Source organism: Neodiprion lecontei, chromosome 4 (assembly GCF_021901455.1).
Source record: "Neodiprion lecontei isolate iyNeoLeco1 chromosome 4, iyNeoLeco1.1, whole genome shotgun sequence".
Lineage (NCBI taxonomy): Eukaryota > Metazoa > Arthropoda > Insecta > Hymenoptera > Diprionidae > Neodiprion > Neodiprion lecontei.
The window spans coordinates 6480842-6501377 of record NC_060263.1 but is presented as its reverse complement, the minus strand read 5'-3'; the positions used below and the strand labels follow the sequence as shown (position 1 = coordinate 6501377).

General features: G+C 35.0%; 1 protein-coding gene across 1 annotated transcript in view; it reads left to right on the top strand.

Annotated features, from left to right (window-relative positions):
• Positions 1 to 20536, top strand: part of LOC107216676 (protein C-ets-1) — a 150521-nt gene that overhangs the window by 21831 nt on the left and 108154 nt on the right. Inside the window, exon 3 of the mRNA XM_046736227.1 lies at positions 9795 to 9990. Coding sequence (XP_046592183.1) covers positions 9795 to 9990 — 196 coding nt within the window. The remainder of the gene's footprint in view (positions 1 to 9794; positions 9991 to 20536) is intronic.

Genomic DNA, 20536 nt, shown 5'->3' with positions numbered 1-20536 from the left:
AAAAAAAAAAAAAAAACGAAAAATAAAAAATTTGTACGAAATCTTTGTATCTTGAATCGACGTGGAATGCCCTATATACATATGTGTATGTATAAATTTATATATTTTCAGTTACCACGTGAAATTGCTGAGCTGTGAATTCAAGAGAATAATGTTCGAATCGTTTTCTAACCAAGTTAATCAGATTTTCAGGTGATTATAAATTCGAAACTGCATTCGTATCGCCTTACCATCTGAATTCCCAACTGCTGCGCCATATTTGATTTAAACTCGATTTCGCGGAGCTGAATCTATTTCTGGTTAATTCCCTTCGGCTTGTCGGATTATATATATATTTATCACATACTCGTATGTGTACTTGCACATAGTGTTAAAAATAGTTTAAAACCAATTCTAGTTGAAGTAATGAAAGAGAATTTAAATCAATTTTCACTGTCATTATCTGCGTTAAATCGTTGAGGAAAAATTTTGTTAATATCCCTTCTCGTTGGTATACAAAATCGATTTCTCAAAATAAAATCTACACGAGGATAGAAAAAAAACGATAAAAAATAGAAAAGATGATTTAAAAAAAAAATAAGAAAAGTCCCACTCTGAATTTTACGTGAAAGTGTTTTATTTCGGAAACCAAATGTTTTTTTTTTTTTTGTTTTTTTTTCTTGTTCCATGAAAATTAACTTGAGCGTTTTTGAAATGAGTTTGAAAAATCAACAACGAGTGATTATAAAAAATGTGAAAATTTTTTTTCCATACTTTTCAGGGGTAATAATTGTAAAACGTAGGAAAAATCCTTGGTGAAATTAAAAAAAAATTTCATGGTAAACCGTTTACTGAGTATGACGTAGAATGCCCTGTATATTTGTATAAAGATAAACGAATTGCGTACATATTTATCTATATTATGCATAAATTGACCCGCGTATTTGAACTATGCTACGTTTAATCTGTTTTATTGACATACGTGTATACACAGATACATGCAATGTAATGTTTGATTTTGCAACAAATTGTGAAGAATGATTTCTGCATACGCAGGAATTTCGCTTTATCTCTGTATCAATACTCGCCGATTATTGCATACATTCAACGTCGCGTAATTAATCATTATTAATTTGCAATCGTTCGGTTTCCGATAATGAGACAATCAAGTCTTTGTACGTTTAATGCATAATAAAATAAATTAAATTGAAGGAAAAATTTACAAAGTAACGACGTCATTGGTAATTGAACGACAACAACGATAAAAAAAAAAAAAAAAAAATGTATCCCAACCACTAAAATCCAAATTGATCCAAGCCTAATGTCAATAAATACTTTATCTCAATCCAATCTCCTTACAATTAAATATATCCAAATGTTTTATAGACAATTGACAAAAATATCGCGAAACTTTGACATTTCTTTGTTTCATCGTTATTCTATTATTTTCCATACGAACTTCGGCGCCAGCCTTTATGCATATTTACAGGCTTATGCAATATAAATTTTATCAGATTGGATGGATTAATTGAATCGTTATTATTAAATCCAGAAGTATTGTTCCGTGTCACACCGTATTCAATTAATACATTAATTTTGCAATTTGCAAAAATAGAATATCACAGAAAGGAGGATACAAAAATTGGGTAACAAGTGTCGGAGAAATATTTTTTGCTCAATTTTAATTTTTTTTTTTTTTCTCTTTTTTCAATGAATTATTGTAACTAATTTGATAAATTCGCAATGAATTTCGAATAGTAAATAGTAAATAGTAAAAGACTATTGATATGTATATATATATATATCTCAATAATGTTTTAGCTATTCAATATTCTATAAAATATATATAATATCTATAAAATGGTCGAATGAAAAACGGAAATAAATTGCAGTATTGATACGTTGAATTTATGACAAAGCTTTTTACCCAAATATATCTTATAATTGTACACATTACATCGGGAGAATCTCTTGAAATTTGAAAATCAATCGCGCACGAGCGAGTTTTATCGGCTTTTCGCGCAGGCTGGCCATCCCGAGTTTTCAGCTGTCAAACTGTTTCTGACGGCGATGCAGTTGTGACGAATTTTCGAGGTTAGAATCTCAAATAATCGAGGCAGCGACTCGGAAAGGTTTGGGAAGCATTTGTTGTCGGGTCGGAAAGTCGGTTCTTCAAAGAACGGTCGGAATTTAACGCTTACGCTCTTCGAACATTCAAACGTACAGATTTTGCGTAGGTTGGCTCGCCTGCGTCGCGGACAAGAATATCGCCGCGGGAATATTTGGCCGACCAATGAGATTGAATTATTTGGCGCATGCGCGGTTCATTTTCAAGTTTCAAGGGTTGTCCCGGTATGTGGATTACAAGAGGATCGATAGGAAATTACCGGCTTGGATGTGTAATTTATCAAATACGCATTGTTCGAATGAATTATCGGCAATTTTCACGGTACATTCGTACGTGTATATGTATGTATAATCCATACAGTATATAGTATATGTACACAGAAACGCCTACGATTGAAATTCGTGATTTGCAATTACATCCGTCCGCTCCCTCGTCTATAATCACGATCAGTCGAAACTATTAATTTCTATCGTTCGCGTTATCACGTAGATTTTTCTATAACGTTTCGTATTGTTGGTGAAAATTTATTATTCATTTCAACGAAAATTATCCCACCCTCGACAGGAAATGAAATTTTCATGTATATATTCATACACATATCAAACAGCGAACGTGCTTTTTGTTTTTTTTTTTTTTTCATTACATATTTTTTTTTAACTTTACTCGACAATCCGCAATCAATATCTTGTCAAAAATTAATCATTCTTCAAATTTACGCAACAAATAATATAACAATCGTTATTTGTGAAAGTTGTGATTATTTTTTAAATGAAAATTACCAAACTCTTACTACTTGTTAAACGTAAAATAATGATATCTCTTCATCGCAGTCGTTTATCAATGATTACATGTCTACGGAATTTGTATATAATTTTTTTTTTTCAAATACCGGTATAATAAACAAATGCCTGAATTTTAAAAACTAATTTGATGAACATTTTTTTTTTTTTTTTTTTTTTTATTCTGTTTTTATCACTAAAACTTCAAACCTTGAAATTTGCACGTTTTATACGCAATAAGTAGATATATTATCAGCTTACGTACATTAGAGATGTTTAGTATCGTGTGATCGTATTTTAGTGATTGCGGTTCGTGGAGAAAGGGGGAAAAGAAAAATAACGATGAAAAGGAAAATGAAAAGTGTGACCAACAACGCGACGCACGTTCTAGCTGCAAAATAATAGTAATAAGTGTGTGTCTGTGTGTGTATAACGCATGCATAAAATATCTATATACACAGGCGCTAGGCGATCGGCGATAATCTCTCACCTCGTATATTTCACGGGGTTGCAGGAATATGTATAAAAAAAAAAAAAAAAAAGAAATTATTCGTACGATGTGTACGTTGAACGAACGTAAATGCGACGGGCGAAATGCCGATTTGTTTGACTTTCGTTATTAATTCAAGACCAGAGTACGCGTATTAATATTCGTTTTACGATACCGATCGCAAACAACGCTCGCCAATGCTCGTCGAAGCTTCGTCGCTGAGCTTACAGTTTAACAGTCGAGACCTAATTTGAAAAGTCTCTTAGTTTTGAACCGCGATTTTTAACACGATTCTACTTTTATTGTTAATGTTATTTCTTTCTCATCAATCAGGGTTTTGGTTTTTTTATTTTATTTTATTTTTTATTTATTTATTTATTTCTTTGTTTTTAAGTTGCTCTCGCAATGAAGTTTTCTTCGAAACAATAAAGAAACAATTTTAATCACTGTTGTCAATCAATCAGAAATATTTTAAAAATCAACCAGGTTTGATTTGTTTATTTATTTACTTTTTTTTTTCTCTCTTTCTTTCTCTCTCTCAAAAAGTGTCAAAGAAAATTATCCTGATGATATAATCTTTACATTACAATATGTTACGTAAACACCGTGAATCGATAACGGCGAACGTTAAATTTTAATTCATCGTTCTTGTGTGGGATCGGTTTATAATTAATAATAGGTTTGTATAATATTTTTTATACGAAATTGAAATCATCTGTTTTCTCGTAGCGAATTTTCACACTTTTCTCGAAATTATTGAATTCCTTTCTCAATTTAAATACCTGCATGACTGGACGGAGTTGAAAAAAATTCCGAATTTGAAAAGTTCCGAAAGCGCCTAATTTTGAATTTTTTGGTGGCGAGACTTGAAGTCGAGAAATGAAACTTTGACGAAACATCAAAGTTTCGAATGGTTCGAAATCCAACGCTGAAAATTAGGGAAGTGCAAAGTTCCGAAAGTGCGAGAATGAGAAAATCTGAAAAATCTGAAACGTCGAAATTCCGGATGATCGAAGATTTTCGGTTCCGTGAATTTCTGGCTTGGTGAAATTTCACCACTCTGATCTTTCTTCGTTTTGGATTTTCGATGTTTTTACGTTCGGGATCCCGGTGATTCTGATTTTCGCATTTTCTCATTTTTTACACCCACTCGTTGAGTGAACTACGCTGTGTGAGTATATCTTAATTTTCGAGACTTTACTTTTCGGAATTTTTCTTTACCGTAACTTCGCTAAATCGCAACTTGAATTTTCGGAACTTCGTGCCGTCGGTTTTTCGAATATTCAAAACTCTGTCGTTTCTTCAAAGTTCGATTTCTTTGCTTCGAGTCTCGTCGCCAAATAATTTTGAGTCGGGCTCTTTCGGAACTTTTCGAATTTGGAACTTCAGTCCCGCCTCGGATTTTCGAAACGCGGTTTTTTTTATACGTATACACAATGATTATAAAACATGTAACATGTGTTCTATCATCACGTTCACGGATCGTTGATTTTACTCATTCGCAATTCACACTTTGACCAGCTTGCGTTAAGATCCTCTTACAATCTCGCGTGCGCATTGTTGCTCTCTCTGTGTGTGTGTGTGTATGTACATACATGTGTATGTTGTTTATCAGCGATAGTGTCAAGTGCAGCACGCGGTAATAACTAAACATTATAATACGTCTACTCGCCTCAATCTTATTTCTTTATTCTTCAAGTTTATTTTTTTTTGAAAGAAACATTTTTCTACCATGATGTGTTTGCGTGTGTGTGTGTGTGTGTGTGTGTATATATATATATATATATATATATATTTTGCATTGTGCCGCGTTTGCGGAAAATCGTCAACGTTCCGAATTCAGCAGATTTTTACACAAAGATGTACAAATTACACGTATAATATATTAATTTAATTGAGAAAGTGTCTTGTGCGTGTAATAAACATTTTTTCTTTTTCTTCTTCCATCAAATAATGTACCAATAATTCTTTTTTTTTGTTTTCAATGAAAGTTTTTTCCGCAAGTGTAACTTGGTTTCTTTTTTTTTTTTTTTTCAACAATTGAAAATGATAAGAATCGTGCTGGAAGAGGTTGAAAAAGGATGAGTAAAAAAATTTAAAAACTTCCTAGTCGCAATGAGAAACACTTTGACGAAGAGACAGGAAAATGAATGAATAAATAAATAAACTGAACTTTGCCTGTAAGTGAAAGAATCAGAATTCTTGAGGTTTAGTTTTTTTTTAATTCTTTCTATCACGTCAACTTTTCTTCTCTACGATACTGTAATACGTACCGGGACAATCTCTTGAAGCTTGAAAATGAACCGCGCATGCGCCAAATAATTAAGTCTCATTGGTCGGCCAAATATTCCCGCGGCGATATTCTTGTCCGCGACGCAGGCGTGCCAACCTACGCAAAATGTGTACGTTTGAATTTTCAAAGAGCGTGAGCGTTAAATTCCGACCGTTCTTTGAAGAATCGACTTTCCGACCCGACAACAAATGCTTCCCAAACCTTTCCGAGTCGCTGCCTCGATTATTTGAGATCCTAACCTCGAAAAATCGCATCAACTGCATCGCCGTCAGAAACAGTTTGACAGCCGAAAACTCGGGATGGCCATCCTGCGCGAACGGCCGATAAAACTCGCGCATGCGCGGTTGATTTACAAAGTTTCTTAGATACAAGAATCAGCCTTTTTCTCTACAATTTATATATCGTATATATATTTATATTTATATCGTATATTCGTATATTCGTATATTCGTATACGTCAAGTATCATTAATCTTCTCATCGTTTGTTGCACCAATTATAACGTTCTCATTATGTCACGGCTGTCGATCACACTCGTTACACAACAATGTAGGTATATAATAGTATATATGTAATCGTTTATAGTTAAAAGCGTCGCGACGCTCTTTCCGCTCGTAACAATGTTACGTCACTCGTTTGCTCCCGCAGTCAAACCCCCGACCCCCGCCTCCTTCTGTACCGCACATTCCAATCCCCTCCACAACGGCGAGCGTTTTCTTTCATCCGTCAGTCCATTCATTCGTTCGTTCATTCATCGATTCATTCATTCGTTCATTCGTTCGTTCGTTGAAATCACTCGCTGAATGTTCCCGCGGAACATGCGAATTTTAACGAAGGTTAAATTCTACCCTTCCGTTTATCCCACAGCACGCATGCGAATTAAGTGCATCGTTCATATGCACGTATACACATCAGTTTACACACACACACACACACACACATGTATACACACGTGCGTGTGTGTGTGTACTTTATTGATAATATGCATACCTTCCTTCCTTTTTTTTTTTTTCGTAAATTACCTTTACTTTTACTTTCCTTCACTTCTATTCTCTTGTCTTCATACATATATAATGTATAATATAGAGAACCGAAAGTTTCTCTCTCTCTCTCGCTTTGTTCCCGTCCGTTCGTAAGTTCGCTTTATAACTCGAGGAATTATCGAACCGACATTGATAATTTTTTTTTCCCTTCCCCTCCCCCTCCCCCCTTCCCTGCGGATAGCTTTCAGCGTCCGACCAAGTTTTTTTAGGCAACGTTTCGTCACAACCAGACGAACAGTTTCGCATATAATTACAAGGATACTTTTAAGTCGTGTCCGAAAGGTGGATCACACGATTATAATTGCAAGTATCGAAGAAGGAAAGAAATAAAAAATGATAATAATAATAATACTAAAATAAAACAAAATAATATAAGATTAATAATGAAACAACGAGTAAGACGTGTGGGGGGGAAAAAAAAAGTGACGAATCAAAAATAAGCGTGTACGATCTTCCGTGTAACGTAGAACGCTCACCTTTTCGCAGAATCTTTCATTTGAGTTGCGTTGCGTTGGAAAAATGCAAATTATTCTGTCTTTTTTTTATTTTTTTTTATTTTCCAACACCCCCCCCCCCCCCCCCTCTCTCTCTCTCTCTCTCTAATCCTTTGCCCCATAGTACTCTAGGACATTAATAAACCTATCAATCAATGAATCAATCTCTCTCTCTCTCTCTCTCTCTCTCTCTCTCTCGCTCTCGGATATATTACCCCTCCTTTGGTTCGTTCGATTCTTTACTTCGCTTGTATATAACACGGTCGTCTCGTTGGGAGTTCCTTGATGTATTTACGTACCCAGGTATACACGGACACACATTTATATACAATATACGCATATTTACACTTTGCGTGTGTGTGTGTGTGTGTTCGACGTGCAAACGTATTGTTATTATTATTATTCGGTTCCCGCTGGTTTCAACGGCTGACTCGCTACTGTAGGTATTTTCATTCATACCTTTCTCTGCCGCGAACAGTAGTAGTAGTAGTAGTAATAGTGGTAATAGTAGAAGAAGAAGAAGAAGAAGAAGAAGAAGAAGAAGAAAGGAATGACGAGTAGGAGGGGTGGGAGAAGGGGATGGAGTGAGGGGAGGTAAAAGGGGAAGGGGAATGAAAAGGCAACGGCAGAAGCGGAGATTGAAAATACCGGCGGTAGTGGTGGCCCATGGTGCTTTGCTCTCTCTATCTTCGGTAACGAGTATGCATCGTATTTTAACACACACAGACACGTATCTTCTTTTCATTCATACTTTTCATTCGATTTCTTTCTTATTCTTTCCCCTCGAATCTCAAACATTTTCATCGTTAAACTCATGTACCCGTATCTGCGGACATGTTACACATGTTATATATTTATACAGAAATGGTTTGTTTTTTTTTTAATTTTTTTTTTAAATTTTTTATTTTTTTTTTGCATACTGGTCCACCGATTGTCAATTAGGGATTTACTGTGCGACTGCAGGTGAATGATAACGATGACGCGCGTAATATAACACGTACGCGCGTACGTTGTGAAAAATTTTTAGTTCCGGTACAAAGTTACGGAGAAAAATATTGTTCTAGGTAGTAAATGAAAATTAGTTTTCTAGCCGTTGCCGGAAACACTGGTATCCGTTAATATTCTTTGTCGTTACGATCGCTGTTGCTAGATTTTCGCGTGACTGTTGCGAAAATTTAACGCTCGTGCAACGATAAATTGACGTTAAAGCCTCGTTTGACTAAAAAACTAGAGTAAACCGAAGAAACTGATTTTGCGTTGCGATTACCAAAAAAGGATCGACGATAACGCAAAATTGTCATGCGCACCTCGTTTTTTGTAATCCCAACAATATTCAAACACGTTTTTTTTAACGATACCCGTTTTCTCCATTTTTCTGGTTACTGCAACAAATGACGTTTTTCTCAGTTTACGTACAGTTGAATTGAAAACGTGGGAAAATTTTTGGAAAACCTTACCGCAGTTGAAAAGTCGGGGAAATTCTTAGTACATCATTCAATCATATGAATTCATGTATTACGTATGGTACAAAAATTTGAATTTTATCATGTGCGGTTTTTTATGCTACGTTCGTATTCTCGGTAAATTTTTCCAATTTTTCTTTCTTTTCGTTCCCATTTCCGTATCTTCTAATCTTTTTCCGTTCAAACCGCAATAAATTATATTTCTCCTTTTTTTTTTTTTTTTTTCTCTTCCATTTGTCTCATTCTTCTCTGCCGTTGTAAAAATGTGTATAATAGATTTCTTCTACCGACCCGACGTTGTTGATATGATAATAAAAAAATAAAAAAAAAACAACAGTAAATAACAAGAAAATAAATAAATAAATAAATAAATAAATAAATAATAATTAAAACCTCCATTGCGCCGAAAGTAAAAATTTCGTATTGAAATGGCTTTGATCTTGAATTATTTTATCACAGGGAGTTGTTGTCATTCGTATACAAGTTATACACGAAACGCATTTAACAATCCGTAATATTGACGAGGTTGAAATTAGTAACGTCTAACGAATCGTTGAAACAACAATTATTATTTCGTACCTACAGAATGCGCGAAGAGGTTGAATTTACAAATTCTGATTTTGTTGATGCTGCATTGACAGTTTACCACTAAATTCTCACGTAACCTTCGAAAAGTTAGTTCTTAGCCAGAAAACGAAACCTCGTGAAACGGTAAATCGTTAACAACATTTTAAAACGTGCCTCATCTGGTTTGAATTTTTCGACAATGTCACGTCGGTAGTAACGACGTTTTTTTTTTTATTTTTTTTTGTTAAAGAACATTGGATTATCCAAAAAATGATATCAAAAACAGCATCGTGACTTGTACAGTCTTTGAGATATTTCGTTTGGAGTGTTTGAAAAAGATAAAAAGGGATTAATCATCTTTTGGCTTTTCTTTCAGGCTTCGCTAAAATCTAACTTTTCGAATGGTACGTAAGAAAAATAAATAGATGTCGAGTACAATATATATATATATTATTGTTATTTAATATAATTATCATGCGCATAATATTTAAGATACGTTTGTCGGTCGTTTAGAGATGTTGTTTTTTTTTTTTTTTTTTACTTATTTGTTGTTTTTTAGCGAGATGTGCGAGGTGACGTCGCGATGCTCGGATGCGGCGGAGACGGTGTTAAAATGATGGTGAAGTACATGAAGCAGGAACTGGTCACTTCGGACGCCGAAGAAGAGGCTCTGGTTCCGGCTTTTCATACACGTTTCACCTCCATGCGGAAAGTTCCATCGCTCTCCGATTTGTCCGACCCGGAAAGCTCCCTCGGTGAGTCGTATTTATCATAACATACCATGCAAGACAAACGCAAGCGTCGTGTGATAATTTTTACAAAACACAATTCCTTTGTTTTTACCCTTGTGAGTTTACGATTCGAAACGAGCGATCAAATTCTTCCCGCGTTACGAATCTTTGTACGAAGTCAAAAGGATACGAAATCTAAGCAATAATGTTTTGCGTAACGGTGAGCGATTTTTTTACACGATTTCGATGCAAATATATTTTTATCAACGTTGCAACGCAAAACTGTGGAGAGAATTTTTTTTCAGTCTGTTGGGAAAAAATTTCGTCAACTTGCGATAACTCGAAAATCATGTGCGCGGTTGAATAGAAAATGATGTTTATCGAAATACAAAAGTTCTCAGACATGAATGAAAATCTGTTATTATTTGAAAACATTTTCCATTCAATTGAAAAATGCAGTCGGTGGGGAAGTGATTTTCTGTGAGCTGATATGGAATTTTCCATACATGTACACCAGGGTGGTTAATTTTTTTTTTTTTTTTTTTTTTAATTTTTTTTTTAATCTTTAAACGCGCTACTCGAAAAATTTCAGACAAATACCGAAGAACAAAAATTGTCGTAAAACCTTAAAGGAGGTTGGCAAGTATTTAGTGGTCTTTACCGATTATTGTAATATTTTTTATTCCTTTTTATGTGTACACTTTACCGACTTATTATTAGTTTATTTTTGTCGTATCGTGGTTCAATTAATCGTTCGCCAATCAACAGCAAACCGCGATTAACGATTCAAGGGTTCGCTGTTTTCGGTTTTTTTTTTTTTTTTTTTTTTTCCATCAGCCGAAAGATCAATCTTCTCGGAGAAATTTGTACAACAGTTTTTTTTTTTCCACCGAAACAAGAGTTTCGCATCACCTTGATGTCCACGTTTCGTGTTCAGTACCGATTTTTATGAACAATGATGAATTCGACCACGATACGAAAAAAGAAAACTGTTATATATATATATATATAGGTTCATAAATCGTGCACGTAAAAATGAATGAAAAATATTTCAATAGTCAGTAGCGGCCTCTAAATATTTTTCCACTTTCTCCAGGTTTGAGAGATTTTTTTTTTCCGGCACTCGTCACAAATTTTTTGGGTTGTACCTTGTGAAAGAAAGAAAAAGTTAACAACGAACGAACCTGACGTACACGAAATGCTCTCTCGTCAACGTTTAATTCACACAGCGCAAATCTAATCGGTTTCACGGAATAACCATAGAATTAAATAAACAATATCGGTGTATCTTATTAGATATCTCACGTCGACGTCGCGATATCTGTTTTACGGCTATGTTCAGACCGTACAGAAGAGTTGTTACACATGACATATGTTTATGGTTTATAATGGTTTTATACAGTATAATGTAGACATTCGATCAGCGATATCGTCGCGCTGCGTTGTGCTTATGGAAAACAATGTAACTGGTACACCGTTTCCGTCTGAAAAAGAAAAAGAAAGAATGAAAGAAGGAAAAAAGAAAAAAAAAAACGACCAACGCATGCGTGTGCCGTGTATTTTTTTTTTTTTTTTTTTTTTCTTCAATCTGCAACGCAAAAACGTTCGATTTCGAAATCTTTCTTTCGTTTTGCTGTATTTTCTTTTTATTTTTTTTCTTCTTCTTTCTTCTTTTATACATAAATATACATGTGTACACGGTGGAGAAAATTTCGCTCCGCGATTCGTTTGTCACGTCATCATCCAGACCTCGTATTTGTATTGTTTTTCTTTTTTTTTTTTTTCTCTCCTGTAACAACAAAATTTCAATTACTCCGAAGCGTAGGGCACAAACGCGGATGAAGTTTGAAGATGAAAATAAGAAAAATGATTTGGATCGATTTTCACAATTTTTCTTTTATCGTCAACTATCGATATTTACATATCGATTTATTTTGGGTAATCATTGAACATCTATTATTGTCGGATTATTTTTTATCCTTATACTTTTTCATTCCCATTCTACAGTCGAGTTCGAAGTTATTATGCAAAATTGTAGGGACACTGATACAATATGTATTTATACATTTCGGTTTACACACACACACACATATATATATACATATATTCGTATCACGTATGTATATCATACCTACATATATTACACTTAGTTGCTGATAATTCACTTTGGTATTTTACGCATTCGAGGCGTGTGCGAGAGATTGCCGTATATCCGTATAACTTTATCCGCACCATTTAGGTATACGTACATAATTACATACACACACACACACATATGTATGTATATATAATACAGTCACCTGTTGCCGTCGTTTTAACCGTGAGAAAGGCGGCTTCGCAACAGGTTTATACACGTGGAAATTAACGCTATTCACCCATGCAGGTCAATGAATGAATATCATGCAAATTTCGCATATACCGTATATATGTACATATGTATATATAATATAGTTTGAGGAAATTGGCTTGTATTTGGTTGATTTATAGGTATGTAAATGTATATTTATATGTAAACAACGTGTGACACATATAATATTATCTATATAATATGCATATTATATGCACATGTCGAAGGATCGATCATCTCGAAGTATACGTGAATCTTGTTTTACTTTCGTGGGAAAAAATTTCAATCGACGATCTTTGATGTTGATATAGGTAGTCTAACCGATAATATATATATATATATATTTATATATATAACTGTGGCTATAACGACAAATTTATACGTGCCAATTCTTGAGAAATTTTTTGCCACTCGGAATAAGTTGTTCCGTTCTTTCCACTTCTCTATTTAATTTTTAATTTTTTCTTTTTTTCCATTTATTCATTGGCATATGATTTCTTTGTTTACATATTCTTTCTTTGCAGCGATTGTTGCGTATATAAACGCTGACGGATCGTGATTTTTTGTGATTCTAAGGAGAGGAAGAGAATTAGAATGGGAATGGGAATGAGGAAACGAAGAAAATGGCCAATTTAGCCACCGGGCGTGAAAACAATGTCTCCGGTTACCCTTCATTAGGGAAGAAGTGTGAGAGAGAGAGAGAGAATGCCTTGAGCATCATTGTCGTTAGAATCGCCCACGCGATAAAGTAGATCTCGAATCTGTACACGGACACACATGCGCGCAAATAGACAGAAATAGTATATCGTGTAACAATGAGGGGGAAACTCGGTATTTTCCGACCGGGCTTAAATTTGCGCGATATGAGACGTGGGTGAAGTCGAAATAAAATAGTAGGTTAGGGTCGCGTGTAGTCTGATTTATTCGCGACGGCGCACGCGCGCAACTTGAACGTTGCCTTTTCCTCACTCCGCGCATGCGCGTTCGCAGAATCACTCGGAACGTCGTTGGAAACTGTTACTTTGCGTACCTACGGAAAAACGCTCGCGTTCGATGTATAAAAGTATTTTGTTTTAATTTGATTTTTCTATATCCCTCGATTCAAATTCACTTCCCGTCTTGTAATCGTACCCGTTTTTTTTTTCTTTCTTTCTTTATTTATTTATTTTTTTTTCCTTATTTTTCCTTTTCCTCGCCTTACAACAGATCGTTGCGTATATACGTATAAGAAAATTTATACTCGTGCGTGATATCGAAGAGATTTTCATTGGAGAGTGAGAAGTGGGAAGGATAAATGTTGTTATAATCGAAACGCATGTAAATAAATCGGGATTTTCAACTCGTTGGAGAAAAAAATTTTTTACAAGTAACGTCAGTATTAGCGTGAAAAGTAAAAATGTTCGAACGTAAGATGGACTTGAAAAAAGGGTCCGAAAAAAAAAAAAATTAAAAAAATAAATGAAAAACGTTGAAGTTAGTAAAGGTCAACCTGTGCGAACGTAATATTCAAATAAAAATATCATCGTTTTTACAATTCTAGGATGACTTTGAATGAAAGGAGCTTTCGAAAAGTTTCGAAAATATGAATTTCGGCGTGTTTCCGCCTTATCATGTTTTTCTTTTCCAAATTCAACGGAAAGCGAGAGGAGGATATTTGAGCATTACTCGCGTACAGTCAGGTTACGGCGAGCGGTGTGATCAAAATATGGCGAGAATTAACGAATTGGATAATCAGCAGCATCCTCATTAGAGAACCCCACTGCAGGAGGCCGCCCCCTTCCTCCTCTCCGCCTCCTCCTCGTCATCGTCATCATCTTCTTGATAGCCCCTCGCGGTGACCGTGTAACGCAATATTGTTCTTACACCTTATGTATCGGGTGTTCCATGACGATAAATTGACGTTAAAGCCTTGGTTGACTAAATCTTTCTTATCGTTATCGATATTTAGTTTACTTAACAATACTACAGGATTATTCCCATACATTTTTATTAGAACTAGTTGTCTGACGACAAGACTTATTTCATCATTAGTTTTATCAGCCTTACTTCAAATTTAGAAACCGTACGAAAAGGTTTTGAACAAGATTCATTACCGTTTCTTAGAATTTGAAACAGAAATTGTTTCCTTTTTGTCTTAAAGATTTCAGATTCGTAATCAGCAATTCCAAAAACTTTTATCTTATGTTGAGCATATAATTACGGTGTATGTGCGTAGAGGGGTGATTTTCTCGCCAATGAATTTTTCCTCCAATTTTCACGATTCTTTTTCCATCAATTTCTTTCCAACAACAATGATTCACGTTGTATCGCGACAACTACTCTCGAGTATTGAAAACCTATTAGTATATAATCGGAAATAACACAAGAAAAGACCGCAAAGTAATGTGTCAAATATTTTTACAAATATACAAAAAAAAAAAAAAATCGATATAAAACATGTGGCAAGAATACTTATGCAACGTATCATTACGAGTCAAAGTATTAAATGAAAGTCCGCAACTGATCGAATCACTTGTAAATCCTCCTCGATTTTTCTAAACTCTTATTTATCCAATTCATTGTTTATTAATTTTACGTACATTTCGCTTTTTAGCTCTGGTGAAAAACTAGTTCAGAAAATTCGTGCTATTCAATTTTGTACCAAATGCGACGCCTGCGTGTTAAGACTCTCCCCCGTTTGTGCGTAAAACGGTGGCGGAGCAAAAAAAAAAAACAAAAATAACAAAAATAAGAGAAAGAAAAAAAGGGAAGGGCGGAGGGGAAACGAAGGAGAGGAGAGAAAAAAAGTAGAAATTCCCTCGAAGGGACTTTTTATAACGGTGTACCTAAATAGGTACGCATAACGTATGCGTATGTGCGTGTATGTGGTGCACCGGATGCAGCCACCCTTCCGTGACGCTGTATCACGCTCTGTACCGTGTCACCCTTTCCGATGTTCTATACATGGGACATTCCATGCCAATTCGCCGGGCCATTTTTCAAGAATATTTTATTTTATTTTGCGAAAGAAAAACAAAAGAAAAAAAAAATAATATTCAGCGATGCTAGTTCTCGGCCCACTTTCGGACTGGGACGAAAAATTATGTTCTGGGTCCTAGTTTCTGTGAAAAAAAAAAAAAATCGTCGATTTAAAAACGATTCCTCTTCGTATTTTCTCACAATTTTATGATTTTTGAGCTCGTGCAAACCCTTGAAAGTGAGATAAAAATATTCAAAAATTTGAGCTCGTATTTTGGGGCAAACAGGAGCCAAAATAAATTTGACATCAAAATCGGAAGGGGTCAGGCCAATGGCCCGGCGAATTGACATGGAATGCCCCGTATACAAACCCAGGCACACATATATATATATACACGTATATGTATAATATAATATACGTTGAAAACGAATTACCCTACTCGACTCGATTCTTATCGAGTGTTATTATTGTTATTTTGCGTTATCATCGTGAATCTTGAATCTTATTTGTATGTGTTGCATTGTTATAATTATTATAATTGTTATTAAGCTGCGAGTCGATTTTAATCCCTGACGGGAGTTACGCGTCGGTGAATTTTTGCAGAAAAATTGAGATGATAGGACCAGATTGAGAGAAATTTTTTTTAGTTCCGGTTACCGCTCGGTTCTTGACTATTTTCATTTTTTTTTTTTTTTTTTTTTTTACCGCGATTGAAAATTATTGTTCCAGGTAGAAAATGAAAATTAGTTTTCTAGTCGTTACCGGAAAGTCCGGTATCCGTTACTATTCTTTCTCGTTACGATCACTGTTGCTATATTTTCTTGCAACTGTTGCGAATATTTAACGCTCGTGCAACGATAAACTGACGTTAAAGCCTTGTTTGACTAAAAAAGTAGAGTAAACCTCAGAAACTGATTTTCCGTTGCAATTACCAAAAAAGGATCGACGATGGCTCGTTTTTCGTAATTCCAACAATATTCAAACAGTTTTTTTTTTCCACGATACCTGGTTCACTCGATTTTTCTAGTTACTCTAAAAAATGAAATTTTTCTCACCGTACGTTAGAAATATTTCATTCCGCATCAGAGTATTGAAAAGCCTACATTTTTTCATCCCTACTTTTCGCACACCTTTTTCAATATCGATACCTACGAATGTTAGCGAGATAATAATAAAAAAGAAAACAATTGTCGGCACGAAGGCGCGCCTGCATTGAAAAAATCACGTTTAATATACGTGTAATACTTTATACTCGCATTGGTTTCGCATTTGTCACACATACGAACTTGCGTGGTTGGAATATCATCGACGGAACGAAGAAGCGACGAGTCTTTGCCAGGCGATGAACAATGAATGTCAATATAATATTTAAGTACCTGCGTACAGGTATGATGCGTTTATAAGACCGTTTTGCATTTCTATTTCTACCTGCGTATTGTCAGACGTTGAACATTATGCACGACGTGTACGTATTTACAGATGTAGTATGCGTGATACTTGTGCAACCTGTTTTACCGACAGGAGTAGGGGGTAGAAACATGGAATAAACGTCGAATTTTCAGACGCGAAAAATTTAATTCGTTGATTTATTTAAATTTAGAGCGATCCTGGTACGGACAGTTGAAAATATGGAAGAGTAAAAGTATAAAATTGGAGAACGTTGAATCTGTACGCGATTCTGTATCGTTGAGACGAATTCGGAAGGTTTTTTAGGCAGGGTTCAAGTGCCGAATTTGAAAAGTTCCGAAATCGCCTAATTCCGAATTAATCGGTGGCGAGAATTGAAGCAAAGAAATCAAACTTGGGAGAAACGACCAAGTTTTTAATGATCGGAAAACCGACGGCTCAGAGTTTTTTAAATTTATTTTTCTTCCTCGTGGTTGGATGAAAAAAACGTTGATAGGTTATAAAAACATGACAGAGGTTAAAAAGTTTGAAATCAAATTTACGTACGATATAATGGATGGTGTAGAAGTTTAAATTCAAATTTCAGTCTAAATTATTTATTCATTTACTTGTTTATTTGTTTGTAAGATCGAGTCGTTCGAAATTATCTCGAGTTTTAAAAGAAATTTGTAATAATGTTACACGTACAGAAATAAATGACGCGACGAGTGAAAATTGTTCGTTTTACATAATGAAAAAACCGTTTCTCGAATTTCAACGTATACGGGTAAAATTTAAAAATCGTCTTTATCGCAATATCACTTTTACCTTCATTGTGATAAAATCACTTCGTACGTTTCATATGATTTATAGTAGTGTTAGAATAATCGAAATTATCAAAGCTGAAACATTTTTATATGAATGTACAGATGCGGGCTGCTTTGATTTAAACAGACGTATATTTTTAACAACAACAACAACAAGAACAATAATAATAATATGAGAAAATCGCGCAAATATATATATATATTAGGATGATTCGAAAAGATCGTTATTATTTTCGAAAAAAAGTGGTAGTGAAAAAACGATTCGAAATGAGGAAAAAATAATGAGGTTTAGAGGCAGCGAAAGTCGATTTTATGTATTTGTTTGAGGTTTTTTTTTCGTAAAATTTAGATAAGATCATAATCATAAGTGTAAATATATATTTTACGAAAAAAACCACGAGATACCTTTTTTTGTAGATTGATTTATTCTTAACAAAAAAAAAGCTATCTTGTTAAATTTGACATAATTCTGTATTTCACGAGACATTTCCCGGAAACGCAATTTTTTTTTTTCAAAGAAATCAACTAAACTTGGCGACTATATTTTTGTACCCTTCAAAAAATTGTGAAAATCGAATCTCAAAGTTTGTACTTTTTACACAGTGTTTATCGGGCAATTTTAAAAATTAGATCTCGATCTACTGGTAGATCTTTGATTGGTTAAAAAAAAAAAAAAACCACAAACAAATGCATAAAATCGACTTTGCGCCGCCTCTAAATCTCATTATTTTTTCGTCATTTCGAATCGTTTTTTCACTACCACTTTTTTTTCGAAAATAAGAATGATTTTTTTGAATCACCCTAATGTACATATATATATATATATATATATATATATATATATGTGTGTACATACAAGTAAATATCGACATTCCTACGCACGTTTATATTTATGTATATTTATTATACATATAATACCTAAGATGGAAAATAAGTTTTGTTATTCCGAGAAGCGATTCATACTCGGTTTATCCCTGCTGTTGCACATACGGTCGTCGAAGAAGAAGAGTTTCTTGGATGGATGGATGGACGGAGGCCCTTCCGATGTGCGTCTTCAATTTATTCTCAACTGAAAGACCGGATGAACGGGGAGCTCCGTTCTCGTCTTACGTGCTTCATTTACCAAGGAGCTCTGTAATCTGCGTTCAGGTTGCGCACGCCTGTATATCTCTCTTCCCCTCTCTCTCTCTCTCTAGCCCCCCTTTTTTTTTTTATCTCTATTTCCATCGCTTTCTAAATCTACGCAGCGAATGCACCTTGCATCTATATATATATATATATATATATATATATATATATATATATATATATGTATATGCTGCACACTGCGAGAAGGATAAATTTTATTTCGTTGTATGCCTGTGACAAAAGTTGGATACCCGTAACGAATGTCGTTAAAAGTTGGGACAATAACGTTTCAAATATTCACGTTGCAGTTGTAATTGGAATATTCTATGCAATGAGAAAAATTTCATTTGACACAGTGGGTAGAAAAATTAAGTAAAACAGGTATCGTTAAAAAAAATTTTTTTTCAATATCGTTGGAATTTCGAAAAACGAGGGATGCCTAACCATTTTGCGCTATCGTCGATCCTTTTGCGGTTATCGCAACGCAAAATCACTTTGTCAGGTTTACTCTACTTTTTTAGTCAAACAAGGCTTTAAGCGTCGATTTATCGTTGCACGAGCGTTAAATTATCGCAACAGTTGCTAGAAAATATAGAAACAGAGATCGTAACGAGAAAGTATAGTAACGGATACTAGAAAATTAATTTTAATTTTCTACCTAGAACTATATTTTTCGATCTTGATAAAAAATGAAAACAGTCAAGGACCGAGCGGTAACCGTAACTAAAAAATTTCCCTCAGTGTGCACAAGTATAATTATCAATTTATTTCGATTGTCTATACCCGTAGTTGTTTACACATATATATTTTGATCGCTCGAGTAGCTGTGGAAAAATGCTGCGGCAAATAAAATATACTCGTATGCAAGTCGTGGAATTTTATATCTTGAATCCGCGGATGCTGCATCGCATTGCAGAGGGACAGACTTGGCGCCATGGTCGGTCAATCTGATTATACGCGTGTGTGACTTTTTTTTTTTCGATCTCGTACGTCGCTTTCCACTGTCTTGTTTTATCTAATATTCTGCTTCTTCTTCTTCTTCTTCTTTTTGCCCCCCCCCCCCCCCCCCCCCCTCTCCGATTTATCGGGATCGAGGTAACGAAATATCTTCTCACGCGAAAGCCGCATTAGGGGCGGAGGGGTTAAATTTTTATTACAATATCAACGTTATGCGCCTGAGAAAATGAAGTCAGGTGCATAATTTATAAAGCGAAGCAATGCGCGCAGCATCTCATTCTATGGTACATGCGATGAGAAAAGAGTTTATATACCGTTAACAAACATTGTATTATACATATATATACTTTGAAAAAAAAAAGAAACAAAGAAAAACAGAGTACCTTTCAAAGTGAGAACAATCGTAGAAAAAATCGCGCGCCATATCATAGAGGTCAAGGGTAAAACGCAGGTCGAATTGGCGTGGAATGCCCCATGTGTAATTGGATATGGCGAAATAAATTATTTGTTGTTATTATAAAATTTTTTTTAACTGTTAACAAATCGTGTTTGGCTCGAGTAAAATTTGACAATAATAACGAAACATTTGACTCGCCATATCCGAATACGTAATGTTATATATATATATATATATATAACGCGAGGAAACCGCGGGCGGTTTTCTTGGGGGGGCTGCAAAAAGGAGATGAGAGAGAGAGAGAGAGAGAGAGAGTGTAAAAAGAAAAATGAGAAAGCCTGCATAGGGGGTCACAGCCGGGTTATACTACCAGGCTGGCCGACTTGCGACGTGAAAAAGAGAAAAAGCTAAAAAGAGGTAAAATAGAAGAAGAAGAAGAAGAAGAGAATGAGAGAAGAAGTTGCCTTTAAACCGCAGCTGCCTTGCGGAGTTGCTTGCGGTCGTCGAACGCCGATCCTTCGATCCGTTCATCCAGTCATCCGTCTATCCGTTCCTTCGGTCATCCGGAG